At 31.6% G+C, this 23,496-nt stretch overlaps 2 protein-coding genes across 10 annotated transcripts; one reads left to right on the top strand and one right to left on the bottom strand.

Annotated features, from left to right (window-relative positions):
* Positions 1–7,837: 7,837 nt before the first annotated feature.
* Positions 7,838–11,541, bottom strand: LOC131644448 (uncharacterized). 9 transcript variants are annotated; one of them, XR_009296472.1, is made up of 6 exons: positions 10,974–11,541; positions 10,022–10,837; positions 9,590–9,620; positions 9,090–9,271; positions 8,863–8,969; positions 7,838–8,133 (listed from the first exon to the last, which is right to left on the bottom strand). XR_009296472.1 is itself a non-coding variant. In XM_058914952.1 (5 exons), the coding sequence occupies exons 3-5, from the start codon at positions 9,195–9,197 to the stop codon at positions 7,930–7,932; spliced, it is 402 nt and encodes a 133-aa protein (XP_058770935.1). In that variant the 5' UTR covers positions 9,198–9,271; positions 10,022–10,837; positions 10,974–11,519; the 3' UTR covers positions 7,838–7,929. The 9 variants fall into 9 exon arrangements, 2 of the variants coding, with proteins under 2 accessions (XP_058770935.1, XP_058770936.1); XR_009296473.1 differs by having other exon boundaries at positions 9,165–9,271; positions 10,974–11,539; XR_009296476.1 differs by lacking the exon at positions 9,590–9,620 and having other exon boundaries at positions 10,022–10,266; positions 10,732–10,837; positions 10,974–11,530.
* A 785-nt stretch (positions 11,542–12,326) lies between these two features.
* Positions 12,327–13,831, top strand: LOC131656942 (WD-40 repeat-containing protein MSI1-like). Its single transcript, XM_058926490.1, has 3 exons — positions 12,327–12,884; positions 13,274–13,393; positions 13,583–13,831. Exons 1-3 carry the CDS (start codon positions 12,327–12,329, stop codon positions 13,829–13,831), a joined length of 927 nt encoding a protein of 308 aa, XP_058782473.1.
* Positions 13,832–23,496: the final 9,665 nt, after the last annotated feature.

The raw sequence follows: 23,496 nt of genomic DNA, 5'->3' as shown, positions 1-23,496 counted from the left end.
AAAAAACAATTAAAAGACTATTGCAATAACAAAATCTAAAATAAAGTAACTAACTAAAAATCTAAAATAAAGGAACTAAACTAAAAATCTAAAATTAAGGAACTAAACTAAATATCTAAAAATAAGTAAATAACTAAAAAAATCTAAAATTAAGTAAATAACTAAAAAAAATATATAACTAAAAATAAGGAAATAACTCAAAATAAAAAACTATTGCAATGCGTGCAATATTGACACCAATCCCCGACAACGGCGCCAATTTGTTGAAAGTATTTGTGGGTAAATATTTTCTGTAATATATCGTATCCACAGGGATTGGTTAATATCACTGCCGTTCTATAGTTGTTTATTCTGAGTTAGGAAAATTGAGTTGGATTGTTTTATGATTCTAATAATATCAAAAGTAAACAATAAATTAAAAGCGAGTAATGAACTGTTGTTAACGATTAGAGAAATATGTTGAACCTTAGGGTTCATCAACCTATTCCTATACAATTATCAATTAATTCACAATTGAACAATCTTTTGAATCATTATCTTCACTTATCCTCAAATAAGATTCCATGTCTGCAAATCAAATTAGATAACTTTTACCGGTATGAGATTCGATCTCTCCAAATATCAATATCGATAATAGTAATTAAGAACGATAATTATGAAAACTCAATCCCAATTCCATCTCTGCAAATTGCAATTGAATCAATATAGTAACCTAGGGCAAAAGTTAAATCCTTTCTTTCGATCAAAGATTCAACGATAATTTAAGAATAAAAACAAGGTTTCTTATTGATAATGAATTCAAATAATTGTTCACAGGAATTAATTAATGGTATTGTATATTCATAGGTTAACTACTACCTTAGATTCAACAAGAGGAATTTAGCTCTCCATAGACATGAAGAACACACAAAGATTAATGGAAGAATTCATCTTCGTCAAAGGAATGTCTTCGCTTGATAGAGAATTGGTCTTCAATTGATGATTGTGGCTGCACCTTCAGATTGTTCTCCTAATTTCGCTCTCCACAAAGTTCTCTAACCACACTTTTTCTCTTGGAAGCTAGGGCTTTTAAACAGAATTTTTGGGCTTTTAACGCCGAGGCCGCGGCGCGGCAACGGGCTGGCGCGGCGCGCCCCTCAAACAGAGATGTTTTCGCGGCGCAATGAAGAACTCTCGCGGCGCGACCTTTGCAAAAACCAACTTTTTCCTTTGCCTTTGAGACTTCAAGCTCTCTATCCTCCTCATGTTCTTCTTAAGTTCCCATTCAGCTCAAAAGCTGCAACAATAACACCCACAAGTGATTCGATTTGCTTTACTCATGAACTAAACTTATTCAGTTCAATTCTTCATAAAAACCTATGGATTCATCACATTTTGCATTGGTTTGGAGACTAAATCACTTCTATTAACACATGAATTTACCATTAATTTACTCCTAACATCACCATCTAGACCAAGGAAGTAACTTTCAAGTTTATCTTTCCAGTATTCAAAGTTTTCACCATCAAATACTGGCGGTCTAGTATAACCATTGTTACCATTTCCATTGTATTGCTCAGCTGAGCCAGATGTAGATGTAGGTGGTGGAGTCTCAACCATCAGTGTTTTTCTCTTCCTGAATCTTTTCTAAACACGGTTAAGTTCTTGCACCTTAGAACCGGCGCTCTGATGCCAATTGAAGGATAGAAAAACACTTAGAAAGGGGGGGGGTTGAATAAGTGTAGCTTTAAAACTTGTAAGATAAAAACAATTTGCACAATGTTTTTATCCTGGTTCGTTGTTAACTAAACTACTCCAGTCCACCCCCTTGGAGTGATTTACCTCACCTGAGGATTTAATCCACTAATCACACGAGATTACAATGGTTTTCCACTTAGACAACTTCGAAGTCTTCTAGAGTATACTGATCACAACCTGATCACTCTAGGAACAATCTGCTTAGATACCCTCTAAGACTTTCTAGAGTATTCTGATCAACAACCTGATCACTCTAGTCCTTACAACTTAATGTAAACAAGTTCTAAGAGTTACAATGCTTCTAATAAAGCTATTATCACAACTGTGATTTTCTCTTAAGTTTAAGCTTAATCTCACTAATATATTACAACAGCAATGTAGTGAGGTTGAAGATGAAGTTTGAGAGCTTTTTGAATTTGACAGCGTTTCTGCATATTTGCGCAAGTGTTGTATTCAGCTTCTCATCAGAACTTCTATTTATAGGCGTTTGAGAAGATGACCGTTGGGAGCATTTAATGCTTTGCGTATTCCGTACAGCATTGCATTTAATGTTTCACTCTTTTGTCAACTACCTCGAGCCTTGCTTTCGCTGTGTCTACTGATGTTGCCTTTAATAGCTTTCAACGTTCCTTTTGTCAGTCAGTGTAGCCTGCCAGCTAGTACTTGCTTCTGATCTGATGTTTGTGTGAACAACGTTTGAATATCATCAGAGTCAAACAGTTTGGTGCAGAGCATCTTCTTGTTTTCTGACCTTGAAGTGCTTCTGAGCGTGATACCATGAGAACTTCAGTGCTTCTGCTTCTGATCTCAAGTCCTTCTGATGCTTCCATAGACCATGTTCTGATTCTACTTGACCATCTTCTGATGTCTTGCCAGACCATGTTCTGATGTTGCATGCTGAACCTTCTGAGTCAATGCTTCTTGTGCTGATTTTGTGCATACTCTTTATATAATTCCTGAAATGGAAATTGCATAGTATTAGAGTACCACATTATCTCATACAAAATTCATATGCATTGTTATCATCAAAACTAAGAATATTGATCAGAACAAATCTTGTTCTAACACATCTCTCTTATTATTCTTGAATATATTGGTCAATATAATCATATGCTATAATTTATGTCTATTCAATTCAATTAAACTCATCAATTGATATCAGAGCCAATTAAGATACATTTTATGGCTATATATTGTAATCCGAATTAAAGTGCATTACGTTATGTGACAATTTATATCATTCGAGTTTTCAGTAGTTTGTCATTAACATACTTTGAAATTATAGTCTATTATTATTGGTTAAGAGAGCATTGGGCTTTGCCAGTTATTAAAAATTAAATTTCATTGCTACACAACTGTTCCGTCGAGGAGCACCCTCGATTTGGTTTTATCATAATCAAATCCTTTAAAAGGGTTGCATCAAATAATTGAGGTGGAACATACTTAAAAAAATTAATTTAGAACTAGTAATATCTTATTTTATTTAGTGTTAAATATGTTTTTAGTTCCTATAAATATTTCAAAATATAGTCTTAATTCTTATAACTTTTTTCTTCAAAGAATGGTCCTCATAAAGGTTTTCGTTCCTATTTTTCGTCTCTGCCGTCTATTTCACTTAACAGAAGCCTACGCAGACGATTAACTGACAACTTTTTTAAGTAATGATGAATATTTTAGTGCCACATAGTTAGTAGAAATTAGTCAACTTAGATTAGAAAAGGAATTTACTTAGACCACAAAGAGGATTTTATTCTCTGATAGAAAACCCTAAAAGTGAAATCCATCACTCTCTTTTGCAAGGGGTAGGTCTGCATAAGATATCTTGAAATCCTCTTTTCTTCTTCAAACAAATGCTTCAAGTGGATCCAATTTATCCATTGTATGACTAACCGATTCATTTAGTTTTGATTTCAGCTGTTTGTCTTGAAGTTTATCGCGTTTGTGGTGTGGTCCCAAGCTTGTCTTGAAAGGTGCATGTTTGTGGTCCCTCAACATTGAATCTGAGGTAGGTCCACATGTATAACTTGAGATTATATTTAATTGAATGTTTGTCTAGGCTTTGTATTTTACTTCAATGTATTTCGTAATCCTTGATTTTATGTGTTCTAAGTCAAATTTGTGGGTCCAATGTTGACTGTATTTATTCATTGTGTAGACATGAGTGTCTTTAAGGTAGTATTTTACACAAAAGGCTATAATCCACATGAAAGTAGATGGACCCATTAATTATGTTCATAATTGATATCACAAGACAACTTATGTAAGATGTTATGAAGAAGGTATCACCCATTTAAGTGGCCAACCTAAATGGCCCAAAACCAATGATCTTGTCATTTTTCCTCCAATATTCAAAAGAGGCCCAGGGAGGCTAAAGAAACTTCGAAGAAGGGAACCTGATGAATCAAATGCAACTAAGTGGAAAAGAATAAATACTAGCCATAAGTGCAAGACATGTTTGGAGTATGAGCACAACACTAGAAGATGCAAGAAGAAAAAACAGATTGTTCTACACAAGAACCAAATTAACATAATATATGACATACATACACAAGCAAGTCAGACTGACAATGTTCAAAAGACAACAACAAAAAGGGTTAGTATATTGCTTTTGATTAGTAGCTGTAAATTAATTTTCAGGGGAGACCTAAGGGGCCACTGAATAAAAAACTAAATGAGAATGGTAAGAAAAAGAAAGTATGTCCAAGTCAGGCATCAGTATAAGCTGATCAGCTTGCACCAACTCCAGAATATTTTAGAACAAAGGAGGTCCAAGTCAAGAATCAGTACAAGATGCTCAGCCATCACCAACTCTATTCACATTTCAGAACAAAGGAAGTTTGCTACAAGCTGACAAGGGTGCACCAATTCCAGACTCAACTAATACCCCTACAGGCCTCTATGACTTAGAGCTAGATATACTAGAAGCATTGCTCAAGGAAATCAATAATAAAGAGGATAATGTTTTTGACATTCCATCTCTTAAGCCATATTAAACCATCAATAACAAGATTGAATTAAGCCCTGTTAAACCAAAGCCTACTGTAAACTATAGCCCTTCAAAGACATCTGGTGTCAGAACCTTCTTTGGGAGTGCACTAAAAGTCAAACCTTCCAAAGCATTCAAGCCTCCAGGAAATGCCAAGGCAACTTGCAGTAATCCTGTAATTTTGATTATATCTGTTAATATGATTTTTATATTTGCTATAAGTTTGATTATGACTATTAATTCACATCATTGGTAAATAACATGGTTTCAAGGAAGAAGCAAGTCAAGAATGTTGTGATTCAGTGCAGAAATAGTGAAAGACTTAAGACTATTAAAACAAAAAGCATAAAGGGGTCTGAAAAACACCCAGAAGATCCAGTTGTAATAAGTGAAGAGGATACCTCAAAACAACCAGTCAAGAGTGGTATGAAAAGTTAGGATGAAATTCAAAAAGGCCTGACTCAATGAGGATAGAATTTGAAGAGCTGAAGTTTAAGTTGTATCTTAGTTGTGCTATGTACTTAGTACTTTGTATTTTGATAGTGCTACAAGCATTAAATTACTATGTATTTTGGTTATGCTACAATCTATGAGCAGTGAAATTGTATTTTGGTTATGCTACAATCTATGAGCATGGATTTGAATTTTGGTTATGCAACAATCTGTGAAATGTATTTTGATTAATAAATCATTTTGAGTTCTTAGTTTACATTTGTTGTCAAAATGTATGTCAAAGTAGGCAAAAGTTTTACATTGAGCAATGATGTTATGCTGTGAATGTTTATGGCAAAAGTATTACATAGAAACAATTTGTATTTTGGTTATGTTATCAAAGTTTATGGCAAGAGTTTTACATTGAGTAGTGATTTGTATTTTAGTTATGCTATCAAAGTTTATGGCTAGTAACTGATCTTCAAGCGTAAGACACATGTTGTCATTACAAGGATCCTGGCTTTAAATTGCTCACGGATTTTTACCCTACGGGCGACTTGGATGATTTACCATTCTCTGGGTTGGGGTTGTTGGGCCTTCTGGCCAACACAAAACATTATATATAGGTCTTGAATGAAAAGATAATGTATATTTCTTTATAATCAAAGGTCTAGGATTTAAATTAGTTCATTCTCTTATGAGTGAGTTTTGCCACTCATTGAAGTCATTCCTAAATTTAGTGATAAGAGTTTATAGACTTGTAATTTCGAGGAGATCAATAGTGTCACAATAAAAAAATTTATTATTAAGTTGAATCTTAATTTTCAAATATTAATTTTATTTTAACTATTGTTTACCAAATATTTTCTTATATTTGACAAAATTAAAATATTTGTAAAATTTTTACAAAAGATTAGAACAATTTGACCATTATTTTGTTGACATACTTCATATAAATATAACTTTATATCACTTATTTTCTCTTTTAATATGATTTTTGAAAAATGATTTTATTAAAAAACTAGAAATAAAAATAAAAATTGATAGTTTTAAACGACTAAAGCAATACATGACCTCTCATTGAAAATAAAAAGAAGGTATAAATGTCGTGTTAGAAGAAATGATGTGTAAATGTTAACTGCATACAAAATTTACAAATTTAAGAATAAAAAATTAAATAACAATAATGACATATGAAATAAAAAAGGTTTATTTATTTGTTTTGTGATAAAAGTTTAATTTATTTAAGATGAAGCATCCGTTTTAATTATAATATGGAAATGCTAACTAGTGTCTTTGGGATTAGACCTGTGAAAATGGGCTAGTTCATATGGCCGGTCAGTCAGGCACGAAAAATCATAGGGCTTGAGCCTTAAAATTAGAGTTCATATTTTTCAAGGCCTTTTTAGTCCAGCCCTGAAAAATCCATTATCCATAAGAGCTAGCCCAATTAGAGCGTGGGTAGCCCATTGAACCTGCAAAATTATAAATTAAAAAAAATATATTAATATTTATATTATCTTACTCCAAAATAGCATATTGATTCTTCTCACTTCACTAAATTTATAATGTATAAGGGATTTAGTTGCAAGCATATCATTATTATGATGTACTTGATCACACACTAATGTAAATCTTTTATTATATAAACTGATTGAATATATTCCATTAGTTTTCAATAATTTACTAAGTTCTTTATTAGTTAAATAAAATAATAAAATATTCATATATTTTAAAAAGTTTAAATACGTTTAATTTATTTTATATATATATATATATATAAAAGTTATAATAAAAATATTATTTAAATATAATACATACTATATACCTATCTTATTAACTAAAACAGATTTAAAATAATGTTCCGTTAAAGTTTTATAGTTAAAAAATAATAAAATAGCAAAGACACCTCATCATTTTTATCTAATTTGCATATTATTTTATTATTTTCTTATGTTATGTACTATTGGTTGATTACTTACCATATATATATATATATATATATATATATATATATATATATATATATATATATATATATATATATATATATATATATATATATATATATATATATATATATATATATATATATATATATATATGGTGATAGCAAAGACACTTCAACATTCTCATATTCTCATATGATATGCCTTATATATATATATATATATATATATATATATATATATATATACTACAACATTTTGACTATACAGCAACACAGAAAAACCGTTGCAAAATCATAAAAAACCGTTTCCTTTGCCTATGAGAACGGTTTTCAGGTCGTACCAAACTGAGGCGTTCCTTTAGCCTTTCGCAACAGTTTTTTAACCAACGGCAACACCTTTTCAGAAACCGTAGCTTTAGTCATCTTTAGAGAACGGTTGAAAACAGCAACGGTGGAACCCCGTTCTGACATTAAAACCGTTGCAGTTGAAATTTATTAGGGAGCGCTTGTTTTACGGGATATAGAAACGATTTGTATCCGTAGCTTAATGGAAACCGTTCTAAAAGATTTCTTAATCAAAGGCTACAACAACGCCTTTAATGCTATAGGAACAGTTTATAAGCGTTGCAAAAAATATATATAAAATTTGAAAATATTTTTTTTAAAAATCCCGTCATGAATATCAATTATTGTTTACAATTCTTTTTATTTAATAATACTCAAATACAAAATTTAAAATGACCTTTCATTTTTCAATAAATTACATAACAAAATAATATAATTCATTATATATATATATATATATATATATATATTCCAAATGTCAATCATGGTTCACAATCAAAGTTGTACATGAATTTCTTTCACTAAACTCCGGTTGAAAATCAAGGCGTGTACTCTTTCTAACATCCTCAATAGATTCAGATTTGGTGCTTTTCAATTGGATACCCTTGATGTTGTTTTCAATAGAAAGACCATGTTCCCGGTGCACAAAATTCACATCCAACTTTTGCAGATTGAAGTTGACCTGTCAATAAGAAAATGCTTCACATTAAAATAATTCTAGAAACACAATTAAACACTACTTTTGATTAAATGAAACTAACAAATATAACCACATTTGCCCAAAAGCCAAAATCTAGTGTCAAGCAGGGTCATAAAAAATAACAGAATACTTTGAAGCAACAAGATCTTAACTTATGCAGTTTTTCAACTACCCTTCAAATTTCTGAGAAAGAAAATGAAAGTGCAGCTACACTTCAACCAAATAATTTAAGTTAATCAATAAAAAAGGAAGGTAAAAAGAAACACTACTAATAAATTATATTGAGAAACAAAACAAATAACACAAGAGTGAAAGTTTTAGTGTTTGATGTTTTGTTGATCTACTAAAAACATAGTGTACAAGTTTTACTTAATAGTGTGATATTGTCACCATAGGTCTTTAGAAATATCATACTTAAGTCATTTGCACGTCAATATTAAGAGGTAAAGGGGTAAAGAAAAATTGTCCCTCATAGTGTATAATTTACCTTAAGTATTTAATTTCAATATTAAAGTCCAAAGTTTTTTAACAGTGAGAATTATATAGAAGACAATGATCTTGATAATAACTAGCTTCCTAGATGAATCTAAATGATACACACAATTAAGAAGCAAAAATCTTAATGTAAATGATACCATCCTACAAAGAATAAGACAATCTATATGAGAAATGTTAATAAGCAAAAAATCTATTTTATAGAGTAAAACATACCGCTGGAAGTTTGCTACGGAACAATACATCCAAATGTGCATCAAGTGTATTTTCAACGGCCGCGATAAAACAGTTTCGGAAGGTACTGATATCGGTACCGTTATTCACTGTTTTTATGATAAAGAATAAATTATAATTAGGAGAACCAATAATTACATATTCTTATAAAATTATAGGTTCCTATTGAAAATATACTTGGAAAAATCAAGGGTATAACTAGAGCGTACAATATTAAAATTCTAACCAACATGAATAATGAGTTTTCTTAAGAGGTTTCCATACAATTCTGGATCACCACTCACATTCCAAAGTTCCTTGGTTGCAGCCTTTATCATTTTATTAACCAAATCATCTTGATAATGCTTCAAGAACTTTTATCCATGAAGGATTCAATTGCATAGAATACTCACTGCAACAAACAAATGTTTATACAATTTAAATCATCTCAAGTATCACTATTTTTCAAGTTACAAAAACAAATACAAAACATTTGAATAAGAACAAAACTAAACCGCAACAAAACTAAATCTCACACACTATTAAGAAAGACATTTTTGTTCTTTGGGAAAAACTTTCCATTGATTCTGCTTTTGCTTTAAATGAGAGGTTCAAAGGACCATAGTGAAAAGATGAGCCGTTAACAAACTTGTCTCATCATATTTATCATTGTATGCCTGAAGTTTACACTTACAATAAACCAGGGTAAATGCAGGGTCTTATTAAGTACCTTTCATTTCTAAGCCATCTAGCTCAAGAATCTGAAATGAATTATGTAAATAAACTCTTAAAACAAATTGAGTGATATGATAATTTAAGAAAATTAAATTAAATACATTGTTTATTATAGAATTGAAAATTGGATAACTTAATCTTTTAACTTAAAAGACTCAACAGTGGGGGAAAAAAGAGAGATTTAAGCTAGAGTTATTTGAATCTTAATTAATAACTTCCGTCTTAATTTACATTTCAAAATAACTACACAATGGGTGGTAGAAAACAAAGGGTCACGTTAACCCATTTTAATTGAGATTCCATCTTAATAGTAGCCATTTTCTTATATCACAGCACACACCAAAGATAATGCAGTTTAACAATAATTCAATAAACTAGAATACATGTGAATTCAACCAACTAACACTTAGTTTAAAACTGAACTAACCTTCTATTCTAATGTTGTCTAAACCTCCCAATAGTACACCATATACTTTCATTCATATAAACAATTCCGCCATGGCCACTTAGGAATTGATACGAGTGTTGTCGTTGGCGTTTTGAATGATAATTAAAAGACTCAAATCTGCTGAGAGTTGGGTATTGTTTAACCGCCTGGAGTGAAGTATGCTTGAATTGACGCAGATATCAGGGAGTTATGATTGATCTAAATCGACATATGACTTGTAATAACTACGACGAGAATGAGAGGGATATCAACCATGAGAGAAAAAAGAATGTGACGCATTTTTTACAATCACAATGAGCAGAACACTTGTCAATGTTGAAAAAGCATATCACAAAACTTCGGTTACTCTTTCCCAAACATGAAAGTAATAATATATGTAAAATAAAAATGAATGGCTAATAGAGATGGAAAGGTGAATCTCTTATAATTAATATATCTTCCAACTTTACTTCTTTTTTCAAATACACTGAAGTTATGTATGTCATTTTCACAGTACAGTAAAGTACTCAAATAAGTTATCATATTCACAAACAAATTATATGCATCATTTTCACAATACAGTAAAGAACTAAAAAAGGATGAGAAAACAAATTGTACTAAAAGTCAGTAGACTCAATAAGCACCACAACTCCAAATCACTTGACATAAATTTCTCAAAATAATAATGTAACCCTAAATTATTTTGTTACCAGGACGAATTGAGCTCTCGCACACTGGCTCAGCTGCTAGTAGTTCCACCAGTCAACACATTATCTCAGCTACTAGTAGTTCCAACAAGGCAGAGCAAAGTTATTTCTACACCAGATAAAACATAAGAAGAAAAAATGATTAAATCATAAACTATAGTAAAAATAACTAATTTTTATTGTGAATCACGGTAGTCAAAACAAGTTGTAAGAGAAAGTGTATGCAATTTGAAGGAAGATCTTACCAGAGCGACGAATCGTACACAACTTGAAAATGAAAAAAATCCTCCTCATAGCGTGATATGACCCTTGCATCTCTCAGGGAAATCATTGTCTTCGTGAGAGACTTACTTCAAACCTTTGATTGAGATGTTTCCCAAAATCGTTAAATGTCATAATTTTGTGAAGTACTTGAGTTTCGTGAAACCCTTGATAAACCCTAAAATCCTAACTGCAAGTTGAAGGGTTTAAGAAAAAGGAGGAGGGAAGAAAGGGTTAGGATTAGGGTTTGGGAGAAGAACCGTCACACCTTTGGAAGAATCGATGGGGAAGGAAAGAAAGCGTTAGGGTTAAGGTTTGATGAGCGTGGGAGAGAATAATTTTCACTTTCAGATTTAGCGCTCTGAATTTCAGAAAAGGGAACCAAATAATTTGTTTTAGCGCTCTGGATTTCAAAAAGGGAATGAATTTTTTTTGTTTTAGCGCTCTGAATTTCGGATAGGGAGGGAAATAATTTGTTTTAGCAAGATGACCTAGGAAGGGGAACGGCTGATGTTTATCTTGATGGACATAATTTTTTTTTTTTTATTTTCAAAAAAATCTCTAGCAAGAGGACCACTATTCCATCCAGTTAGAGGATTTTTTCACAAATAAAAATTATTTTAATCAAACATAAGAGAACGACCTTATAAAATTAATTTTTTATTTAAATAACTAAAAATTATATGAGAATGGTTTTAACCTGTTATTAATACAACTATTTCTCTTTGTCATATACAAGAACACTTTTCAGCCGTTTTATAACATTTCTAAAAAATATATATACTATCGCAACAGAATATGTAATCTGTTCTCTATTACACTCTACGAGAACGGTTATTTTACCTCCCATAAATTAGGCGTTGTCGTAGGCTCAAAATGTTGTAGAGAGAGAGAGAGAGAGAGAGAGAGAGAGAGAGAGAGAGAGAGAGAGAGAGAGAGAGAGAGAGAGAGAGAGAGAGAGAGAGAGAGAGAGAGAGAGAGAGAGAGAGAGAGAGAGAGAGAGAGAGAGAGAGAGAGGGTTATATTTACTTCAAGAGTAAGTGTTCAACACTTATTCCAAATCTTAACCATAGATTTTCATTAATCCAACGGTTTTAATTAAAGTTTTATATAAAAAAAATTTCCAAAAATAATTAAATTAAATGATCAATTAAAACGGTTAGATTAATGAAAATCAATGGTTAAGATTTGGAGTAAGTGTTGAACACTTACTCTTGGAGTAAATATAACCCTCCTCATATATATATATGGCGAGAGCAAGTAATTTTACTCCTAGAAACTATTTGGCGGCGAGAGCAAGTAATTGCGTAAGTCATGGTAGTGATATTAATTTCGTCATGACACAAAAGTTTGAGTGGCTCTCCAACACATTCCAATGGTTTCCGACTTGCAACGAATCGGAAGATAAGAACTACTCAGTACAGAAGGTCATTTTCGGAAACCATGATGACGAATACGACCGCAATTACCTAATGATAGCCGAGGTCCAAATTGCTCATAAGTATTCGGATTCTGACTACTCAAGCAACAATGATTGTTCCAACAACAATGATGTAAACGATGGCATTATTTTTAATATTATCAAGGAGATCAATCACGATGGCGATGTTAACATTGTTCGTTACATGCCTAATAAAGATTCAATTATTGCAAGTAAAACAAATGGTCCCGAGGTTTATATATTTGATACTGACAAACAAACTTCTAAGGCTTCTGATGATCGTGCTCGCCCTGAACTAAGGTTACTTAGTCATAAAACTAATGGTTATGGCTTGTCTTGGAGCAAATTCAATAGTGGTCATTTGCTTAGTGGTGATTATGATGGTAATATTTGTATTTGGGATGTTAATGCCACTTCCAACAATCTTACCCTCGATCCCTTGCGAATTTTCAAGGTACATCAAATCTTTGTTTGATTTCTTTACATAAAATGTATTGTTGATTTTTAATTTTAAAAAAATTGTTTTCTTTGATAATACTAATTTTAATATATTTTTTTTCAATTTTGTTTTATCATAGTTAATTACTTTATAATCCCGATTACAATTTTTTGTAACATTTTAGAATTTATTGAACAAATTATGTGTGTATTTAAGCTTTATTAATTTCATACACACAGAGGTTGAAGTAATTTTGTAATAAAAAAATTGGCCGCTATATAATTTGTTTTTACTTAATTATAACCTAATATAAGTTTAGATTTGTTTTGTTTTGTAATTATCCTAATTCCATTTATGTTTATAAGAAAAAAAAATCTAACCTATCTATAATTGTTTGTTGTTAGGTTAATGAAGGTGATATAGAAGACATAGCATGGAATTCAAAGAATGCAAATTTATTTGGATCTGTTGGCAAAAAAAACTTGCACTTATGGGATGTTAGAGCTCCAATAATGAATAATCCAGTTTAATATTATAATGCTCATTCAGAAATAGTGAATTGTTTATCTTTTAATCCCTTCAAAGAATGGAGTGTCGTTACTGGTTCTAATGATGAATCAATAAAATTATGGGATACAAGAAAGATAGGTAAAAGCAATGATATGCATCAATGTGTTCAGACCTTTAAACAAGTGGATGGATGTGTTTTCCAGGTTAATTGGAATCCAAATAATGAGACAATGTTTGCTTCTGGATGTCATCTTAGGAGAGTGTTTGTTTGGGATATTAGTAAGATTGATGATAAGAAAAATAATATGGATATTGATGATGGTCCTGCATTGCTTTTTGTTCATCATGAACATTTAGGTGAAATAAGTGACCTTTCTTGGAATCCTTGTGAAGATATGATGATTGCTAGCGTGGATGTTGGAAATTCGATTCACTTATGGAAGATGTATTAAGGGATTTATAAACAAGATCATGATGATCATGGTGGTGATTATTTTCCAAAATATTTTCTTGTTAGTTGCTTGAAATAATTTATTGAAATAACTTAGTAAACATGTTGATTAGATTTTATATTCATTTTAAAAACTTTATAACTTGATTTCTTGTTGTTATGTTTCTTTATGATTTGAATGGTGTGAACTATGTTCGTCTTCATCATATGGTACCATATTTTAAAGGCAATGTTGTTTTTATATAAAATTAGTATTATATTTGTTATATTTATTTGGTGTTTTTACTTATTTCATTTAATTATTTCAACACAACTCAATGTGTTTATCATCCAATATTGTATGAAGTTTTACAATTCTAGATGGATTAAGAAAAGAAGGTAAAATCGTATGTTTGATTAAAGACGTGATTGATGGAACCTTTTGACTATAGTTTTTGATAAGAATGCAACTTTCATATTGGTTAAAAATAGAGCCTACAAAGAATTTATATAGAGTGACAACTTTAATCTTACAAGTCATTTTTGTAGGGAATTAGGGCCCTTTTTTTTGGATTTATATAAAAATAATTTTTATAGTGTTACATTATTTTGTGAAAATAAATTTACAAAGAAACTTTTTATAAAAACTTCAAATGAAAATTTTGTCTGAATAATTATTCTTAAAATGTGATTTTAGGTATTTCATCTACTTTTGAAAAAAAATTGGATATCAAAATTTCGAAAAATCACTTAATTTTGAAGCTATTTCAAATAGATTTTCATAAAAATTATTTTTGAAACACAACTTTTTTAAAAAATTGTGATTTTAACTAAGTTTTGGTCTTTAATAATGTATGTTTATGTTATAGGATGTCAAAGTTCGTGTTTCATTCTAGAAAAAACGAATATAAAAAAACTTGTAATATTTTGAAAAATAGTTTTGAAAAATCTATTTTAAAAAATACAAAGAAAAAAATCCATTTATTTAAAGCTGAAACTAACAGACCCTTAATAGGCCAAAATCTAATTCTATCATTGTATCACAAGCCTATGGATTCAGACTATCCATCATTTACATATGAGCACGGACTCCAATAATATCGCGCATAAGAGGTGTGTATTAGAAAAATCAATTTTCATATATTGACAATTAAGGCCACCTTCCATTTATATCCACACATCAAGCCTAATATTATTTTATTTTATTTTTTGATAGAAAACATCATTTTCATGAGATGAAAAAGGGGGAGTACAAACATAATGAAAGACATTGTGTAAAGGTATTTCCATCCACATTTTACAAACAACACTAATAGCTAAGCCAACTAAGATTTGGACAAGAATATACTTTGAGAAAATAAAACCTAATGGAACATCCTCAATCTAATTCATTAATCCAAGCCACCCTGCAACAATCTTCCACAAGACAAAAAGGAGTTTTTGAACCACGTTATTTAAATATATCCAGTTACGGATCATATCTTTGGCTTTATCATGCACAGTTCAATTATACAGGTTCTCTATCTTGATAAAACTCACCATCTAAGGGAGAAGCATTTGTTGACTGTAAAAAAGAGTCAGATTTGTAAAAACCACACTAAGATTTTTCCTCAAATACACATTACCTACATCTAAACCTCTTTGGAGCATTACAACAAACACCCTGACTACACACTTAAAGTAGGCAAAATAAACGAGCAACACATACCATTGAATCAAACATAAAACCAGAATAATATTGAACATACAAAAAATTAACAAAACAACATAAACAAATACCCAAACACCATGTTCCACCATATCTGAAACTTCTGGTGGTGGGGATTCTGGTGGCGGACGAACACCATGTTTATTGTTCCAAAACTGTGGCCCCATTGTTGGAGAAGCTGGACTCGAAATTGATGTTGCGAGTACCTGGAAGTTGTTGACGGAGAGAGGCGAGAACACGATGGAGATTGAAGGTAGACTATGGCAAGAAACCAAAAGGGATGAATGGTTCAATGGAACGTTAGTGAGAGAAGGACGACCCACAAAGGGAGAGAAACCTCCACTAGGGAGGAAGGAGCCTCCATGTTAGAGGAGACAAGCTTCGAGAACGGAAAAACGGCGACACTCAGCCACAAAGTGAAGCCCTAGTTTTAGATAGAGGAGAGAGCTTCGAAGCTAATACTCGCAATTTATCCTAATACTCGGTAATCATCTTCTTCATGAAAAATCAAAAAACCCCTTTCTTCCTTAGCGAGTTGACCTAAGCCATTCTTCATTCTTCTTTTCGTTGAGCTCAAAAACCCTATTCTCTTCATTGAAATTAGCCTCTATTCACTAACCTAGAATCTTCAAAATAAAAATTGATCGAACTGCAAAATCCTAAAAATCGATTGAAACCCTAAAAATTGACTGAACCCCATACTCAGAAATCTATTGATTTGTTAATGGAAATCCATTGAAACCGTAAATACGCCATGTGTCCAAGATATATTTCACGACGATAGAGGAAGCTTCTAAAAGTAAGTTTTTCTTTCACTTTTCATTCTTCTCCAATGGTAGAATATTTTTTGTGTGTGATTCATTATATGATTTTGAGATTGTTTCATGTTTTTGTTGAGAGGTTGGTCTGGTTTCGAGCATGTGTTTTCTGGACAGTTGTGTTTTGTCATTGTCTTTGTGGGCGCCTGATACCTTTATGAGTAATCTATTATAATTGTTTTGTACTTTTCTACAACAAGGAAAAGAGTTATCAACACCTTTATTTGTGTTATCAATGTGACAATTCCAGTATGGAGTTGACTTATTTGAATTCTTGAAATATTTTTAAGCTGGTAGTATAGTAAATGATGCAATTTTTTTAATAGTTTGTCTTGTTCCAAATACTGGACATTTGATCATTTTAGGACAGATCTTCACATAATATTTTCCCATGGTGTTTGTATGAGCTATAGATTTTGATTCCTAGTCAAATTCTTGTAGCAGCTGATCCCCGGTTTCCATTCATGTCATATAGTGATATATTGATATTCAAACTTGATGTAAATTATTGAACTTTCAAATACTCATTGTGAGAACTTATGCTTTTAATCTTATTTTTCATCAAATATGCCATAGAGATATGAAGCTTTTAATCTTGTTTTAGATGGAAGTCATGTATTAGCAACCCATGTCCATATTATAAACACGCAAGGACATGTAGAAATGTCACTTTACAAACCATTGAGATAAGTTGAGACTTGTCATTAGATTGAAATATTATCAGGATATTAAACCTGGGTAGAAACCGAAACTTTGTATATTTCTAACAAAATAATACCTTTATATAATCAAATACAAACAAATCTAAGTTATTTAATTCCTTAGTGCAGTTATGTTACCTTAAATAAACTACAAAAACTAACAGGTTCAATAAGTTTAATTAAAAAAGGAAGAAGAAAAAAGAACCTTGAATTAGTGAAACGACAAAGTGGAGAAGTTTGATTATGAATATTATTATTATTCCATATAGTAAGGAAGTTCAACCAGTTGTGGAAAATGAAAGAAGCATTCACGTGACACAAAAAAACAGCAGAAGCTTGATCTTCACTGATTTAACAATGGAGATCACAAGTAACCAAAACCTTTTCTCAATCCAATGGTTCAACCAAAAGCTCCCTGTCGTTGCTGACGTTAATAAGATTCTAAAAACAAAAACCCGATGATCTTAGTTATTTAGAACCGAGTCGGTTCAATTTCAAACCAAAATGAACTATATTTCGAACAGGAAATTGTCCGACTAGTTGTATTGTAACCCATCCATCTCTCTTCGACTTGAAATTGTTAAATTTTGTTGGTAGGTTGTATATTTACAATCATCTTGTATGTTGATAGGTTTTAATGAACAATATTTAATGTTTCTTTTATGATGACATACTTTTGATACTTGTGATTATGTTTGAGTTTTATTTGGTAGTCATACCTACTTTTATAAAATATAAGTTAAATGCTTTATATATTGTTTTTTTAATGATTAAAGATTTTTTCAAGAAAATAACTGCTGTTTCAAGATCTCTAAACTATATTTGTTTATTTTAAAAGGGGCCTATGATAGCGCTTTTATGAAAAGCGCTGTTAAATCTTACTAGAAAAAAGGCTAACTAAGATCAAGCTATGATAGCGTTTTAACAGGAAGGGCTATTAAAGATCACACTTTTAATAGTGCATTAAAGCGCTATCATAAATAGTATACTTATAATAGCAGGGGCTTTAATAGCGTTTAAAAGCGCTATTAAAAGTTAAAAATGCTATTAAAAACGTTTTTGGCGTAGTGTTCTCTCTCTAAAAATATTCATCTTTCTCTCAATTAAGCCTAATATTATTGGTTGAGGGGCGTATATTAAAAAAAATCCAAACCCCACACTAATAAAAAAAAAAGCTTACAAAATAGTTTATATAAAGTCACAACTTTGATCTAACAATCCATTTTGTTTGGAATGCCTTAACACAAACTCAATTTTTATAACTAATTCATCAATTGTTGCTGGTTGAAAATTAAAGGTACTCTCATGCATGTAATCTTAATCTACAGAAAAGTCAATTCAGAATGAGTATTTAAACATCGACCGATTTAATCAAATTTATTGAAATTATTACAGCTAACAATAATAATATAATTGATTATATAATATAAAAAGAACAACAAAATTTACATCTTCCTCACTCTCAAGATATCAAAAACTTGTAGATGTAGGAGAGTGAAACATTGAGCTGCATAAAAATGTCGATAAAAACAAGAGAAATCATCAAGATAATAATCATAATGATATTTTAAGAAGCGTGCATTATGAGTGAAAAAACGTTTCACATAGGTATACACAATGCACATAGCCTGCCTATTGACATGTTATATATTAATACATAGCAAGGAGAATCACTGAATTGTACCTTATAAAATTAAAAAAATAAATATATTGAAACATCAGTCAGAATAAAATTGAATGCTTATCTTACACAATAATACATACAAGGTATATAGCCATTAAAATAACTAACTCATCTAACTCTAACAACTAACTGCATAACTGTAACTAAATTCGTTAGAAGATTAAGGCTAGATAACCTAGATTTCTCCTTTAATATTACTCATGCAAAATAAATATTCTTTAAATATTTTTTCATGTATACTAAAGATAATTTATGTTTAATGCATAAAAACTTAAATTATATGATCTTAGTTAAATATCTAGTTTTTCCATCAGGTAATTTTGGATAAACATAATCGACTTCAAAATCTAAGATATTCTAAAAGTGAAAGTTTGTAGTTTTTATTATTATTAATACTATGCCATATAATGCATGCAATATGTGTATCACAATCACAATCTTATATACACACACAATAAAATATGCTTCTTAAATAACTATATCATCCATATTTTCACATATCTTAATAAATATAAAATAGAAAAGAGCAGGTAAACTATAGAGTATGATGATGGTACTCTACTGATGATCATATATCTTGGTATTTACTTTAGTTTCAAGGTGGGGATATCTGTGTTGATGATCTCTCATCTTGAGTATGTTGATGATACTCTCCTGATAACTGATCCTATTCTAGAGAATCTGTGGAGTATAAAGGAAATTCTTAGAGGTTTTAAGGGAGCTTTAGAAATCCGAGTGAACTTCTTCAAGAGTAGTCTTATAGGACTTAATGAGGATCTTGCCTAACTATCCTCTACTGGAGAAATTCCTCACTGTGAAATTTACTCTCTTCATTTTAAGAATCTTGGGTTGCTAGCGAAGGCTAATCCTCGGCTTGTATCCATTTAGAATCCTTTAGTTAATTTTTTGTCAAAGAGACTCAATTATTGAAAGCATAAATATGTCAGTTTGGGTGGTAGAGTGCTTCGTCTTAATTTTTTGCTTAATGTTATCTATATATTCTTCTTGTCTTTCTGTAAGATGCCTATCAAGGTTTGCAAGAAGATTCTCAACTTACAAACAAAGTTCCTACGGGAAAGAGTGAAAGGTGTTTGAAAGATTGCCTGGATTAAGATGAAAGAAGTGTGTAAACTAAAGGATAAAGGGGGCTTAGGAGTGAGGGACCTCAGGTTAGTTAATCTTGCTCTCTTAGCAAAGTAGAGATGGAGATTGATTACAGGGGACCCTGGTCATTGGAGGGATATCCTTGTTGCTAGTAGGGGTGGAAATAGGCTGAGTCGGGCAAGGCTTTGCCAAGCCTAAGACTGATTTGTCCAAAAAATCGAAGCCCGAGTCGGACCTGTAGCCTGTCGTATGCTTATTTTTAGGCCTGAGTCTAGCCTTTTCGAAGGCCTGGTTAGCCTGTTAGCCTACATAAAAGTCTATTTGTTTTAGACATGTGTAAATAAGAAATTAAAATAATATTTAAATAGACTAACTAACTAAAATACCAAGAGACTAAAAATTTATTTGTATTGACTTATTTCAACATATCTATTAACATAAGTTCTGGGAGACTATTTGTTTAAGAGAACTTAAGAAAACAATGTTCATCTGGTGTTTTCATGTTATTTTTACAAGATCTTCAAGATAACCAAGTTTTATTTATGTATTTTAATTCAAAGTATAAAATATAACATAATGATAATAAAAAACATTCATATTTATTTAAATAGGCTGGCCTGATAGGCTTAAAAGACCTTTTTTAGGGCCTGAGGCCTAGCCTTTTTAACTAAATAGGCTTATAAAAAAGCCTAGACCTTTTCTATTTAAAAACAATGTGTGGCCTGGCCTGGCCTGAGCCTGTAGGTCCCTGTTATTAGCCTGGCCTATTTCCACCCCTAGTTGCTAGATATGGATGCCCAATGATTTCTTATCCTTGCGGAGGTAGGTCAAAAGGTTTTCGTTATACTTTTTCCTGGTGGAAAGAGGTGTGAATCCACTTACCCATTAGATGTTTTGAATGATCTCAAAACTAAGAAAACTTTAGCATTTTTGTATATTGAACAATATCTTTGAGTCATCATGTGCACCTTTACATTAGGGAACCTAGAATGCACCTAGAACATGTCTGGAAAAGGTATCGTGCATCAAACATGAATTACATAGCAATAAAAAGCAGTTGCAAGCTTTAAAAATCATTTTTTGTTCAAAACACTAGTACATGTGTCGATACATACATTACATAGGTCGACACATGTGTTGCAATAATAAAACATGTAGATTATGTTTCTATGTGTTGACTCATGTGTCAACACATACTGTCTATGTGTCGACACATACATTTTCCAGGTCAACACATGTCCTGCAGTTTTAAAGCCTATAGGTCTATGTGTCAACATATATGATTTTCAGGTCGACACATGTGCTACACTTTTAAAGCCTATAGCTTCTGTTTGAACGTGTCGACATATAAACTGATACAAGTATATACATGCATTTACATAGGTTGACACATGCTATTGTTTTTATGAAAATTTGCAATCTTTTTCACATTTTTATGTTTCCCTCTTGCCTCCAACTTGCACTACTATAAATACATCATATTCATACATGCATCATTTTCAACTTGATGAAACTATAAACACATACTAAGATTGTTCATCATCTTCAACCTTGTATCTATGCATACACATAAATAAAGTATACATAATCATTCATTGTTTGGGTGTCATCTAGACTTGGTAGATAACATTCAATTTTGGTTGGTTGTAACCTAAGGTTGAGTTAAGAATCATAGGGGGTTTCATTGAAAAACTGTGAGGGTTTTTACTCCAAGATCAAGGTGTTTATTTAGGGTTTTTTACAAGAGTTACACAATTGGATTCGATCGAGTGAACAGATTTGAAAAAGGGAGGTTCTTGCAAAGGAGTAGCATGAGATAGCGATTTATTGTGTGTTATGTGATTTATTTAATTATTATGTGTTAATTAAGTGTTTATGTGATATTTGTGTTATTTATTGAGTTTTAATAGTAAATAACATGAGTTAATGAGTTAGATGAATTATTGGGCCTAAGTTGGCATTAGTAAGTGGAGAGTGTTAATTAGAGCCCATTCGTAATTAGGAAGATAGTAAGAGTTTCACAAAACAAGGGTTTTAGAGAAGAATAGAATTAGAACTCATTTTTGGGGATTTTGGTGAAAGAAGAGAAGAGAGAAGAGAAGAGGAGAATCTCAAGGTTGAAGATAGAGTTGGCTTCAATCCAAAACCTAAGGTAAGGGTGGGATTCTTTCATGCTAAAGGGATGTATGATGATGTTTATGGTGGGTTGGATTGTATGATTGAACCATGGATTATCTTTGTGTAGAAATGTTAGGGTTTATGAACAAACTGCATGAATTTGTGATTAGAAATGTGTTTTGATTGATGTTTGATGATAGATGATGGTAGATTTTGTGTTTATACATGTTTAATTATTGTTTAGAATGAGTTTTGGGTGGGGAAAGGGTGATTACGCAGGTCTGTTGCTGCTATTGTTTTTCTGCAAAATCGCGCTCCCGCTAAGTGGAAGTGAGTTCGCTAAGCGGATGTTGTTTCATCTGGAAAAATAAAGAGGCTCTCTAAGCGGAGCCAGTCTGCTAAGCAGAGTCTGTTTCGTAAAAAGTTTCTGCCACACGCTGCTTGAAGCGCGCTTGTTGAATTTCAATGAGCATAAGCGCGCTTGAAGGTCACTAAGCGGACTCTGTTTTACAAAACTTGTCCAAACTTTGAAATGATGTATCTTTTGAACCGTAACTCCTTTCTATGTGTTGTTTGAACCTCCATGAAGCTCTAATTGATGTCTTTCCATTGTATATGCTTTGTATATCTTTAGAAACTCTTTTAAATCCTTTTCTTGAATTGGGTTGTTATATAACGTGAATGTTGTTGTGAGATGAATTGTTGTTGTATGATGATGCAAAATGATGACGTGTTAATGACGTGATGCATTCTTACAAATGATGGTGATGTTGTTGTTGTTGAAGTTCGACATTATATTGATGATGTTTGATGGTTGTTTAAACGATGTTGTGACGTATTGTTATGTTGTATTTATGGATGTGCATCTTTGAATCGCATCCATTGCATATTGCATGCCTGAAACTTATGGCAAACACGACGGCTTGAAAACTATGGCAACCACGACGACCTTAATGGAAAATAGCGACAATGTGCCCAATGGCAACTTTTGAGACGATGGGAGTTTTACTATGAATGGTACCACATGCATTTGCATAAGTCAAGTCACATTTGAATTGCATTTGATGTTGCTTTGAATGTGTGTTTGTTGTGATGTGATGATGAGATATTGTTGCGACGTGATGATGAGATGTTATTGTGATGTATTGAACTCATAATTGTGAATGGATATGTGTCATACTTGTTTATTGACATGGTTACTGTTTTGCAAGATGTTTGAATGATGTGAATTATTGGTAACATGTTATATTTTGAAAAGTGGTGATATATGTATGATCTTTACTATGCTTTGAATATTATCATATGTTTCTTTATAATGAATGATATCTCACCCCTTTTGTTTGAATGTTACCTTTTGTTGGTAACGTGCAGGTAACGACGTGGAGTAGTCGTTTACCTTTTAGCTCGTATTGGTGTGTCTAGGCTCTGATACGTAGCACTCGGGGGACATCTAGCTTGTTTTGACTATGTATTGCCGTCTTTTCGTTTTTTCTATTACATTTGGATATTGTTATCTCTCATTGGATTATGTTGTTATGTCCTATAGAGATATGT

Source organism: Vicia villosa, linkage group LG1 (genome assembly GCF_029867415.1).
Source record: "Vicia villosa cultivar HV-30 ecotype Madison, WI linkage group LG1, Vvil1.0, whole genome shotgun sequence".
NCBI lineage: Eukaryota > Viridiplantae > Streptophyta > Magnoliopsida > Fabales > Fabaceae > Vicia > Vicia villosa.
This window is presented reverse-complemented; position numbering and strand designations above follow the sequence as displayed.

Excerpts from the sequence above, each read along its gene's own strand:
- LOC131644448 (XM_058914952.1), bottom strand. The coding sequence starts at position 9,197 with ATGATAAAGGCTGCAACCAAGGAACTTTGGAATGTGAGTGGTGATCCA. Across the intron at positions 8,970-9,106 it reads AAAACTCATTATTCATGTTG|TGAATAACGGTACCGATATC; the intron begins GTTAGAATTTTA and ends TCATAAAAACAG. Across the intron at positions 8,134-8,862 it reads TCCGTAGCAAACTTCCAGCG|GTCAACTTCAATCTGCAAAA; the intron begins GTATGTTTTACT and ends TCTTATTGACAG.
- LOC131656942 (XM_058926490.1), top strand. The coding sequence starts at position 12,327 with ATGACACAAAAGTTTGAGTGGCTCTCCAACACATTCCAATGGTTTCCG. Across the intron at positions 12,885-13,273 it reads ATCCCTTGCGAATTTTCAAG|GTTAATGAAGGTGATATAGA; the intron begins GTACATCAAATC and ends GTTTGTTGTTAG. Across the intron at positions 13,394-13,582 it reads CTCCAATAATGAATAATCCA|GTTAATTGGAATCCAAATAA; the intron begins GTTTAATATTAT and ends TGTGTTTTCCAG.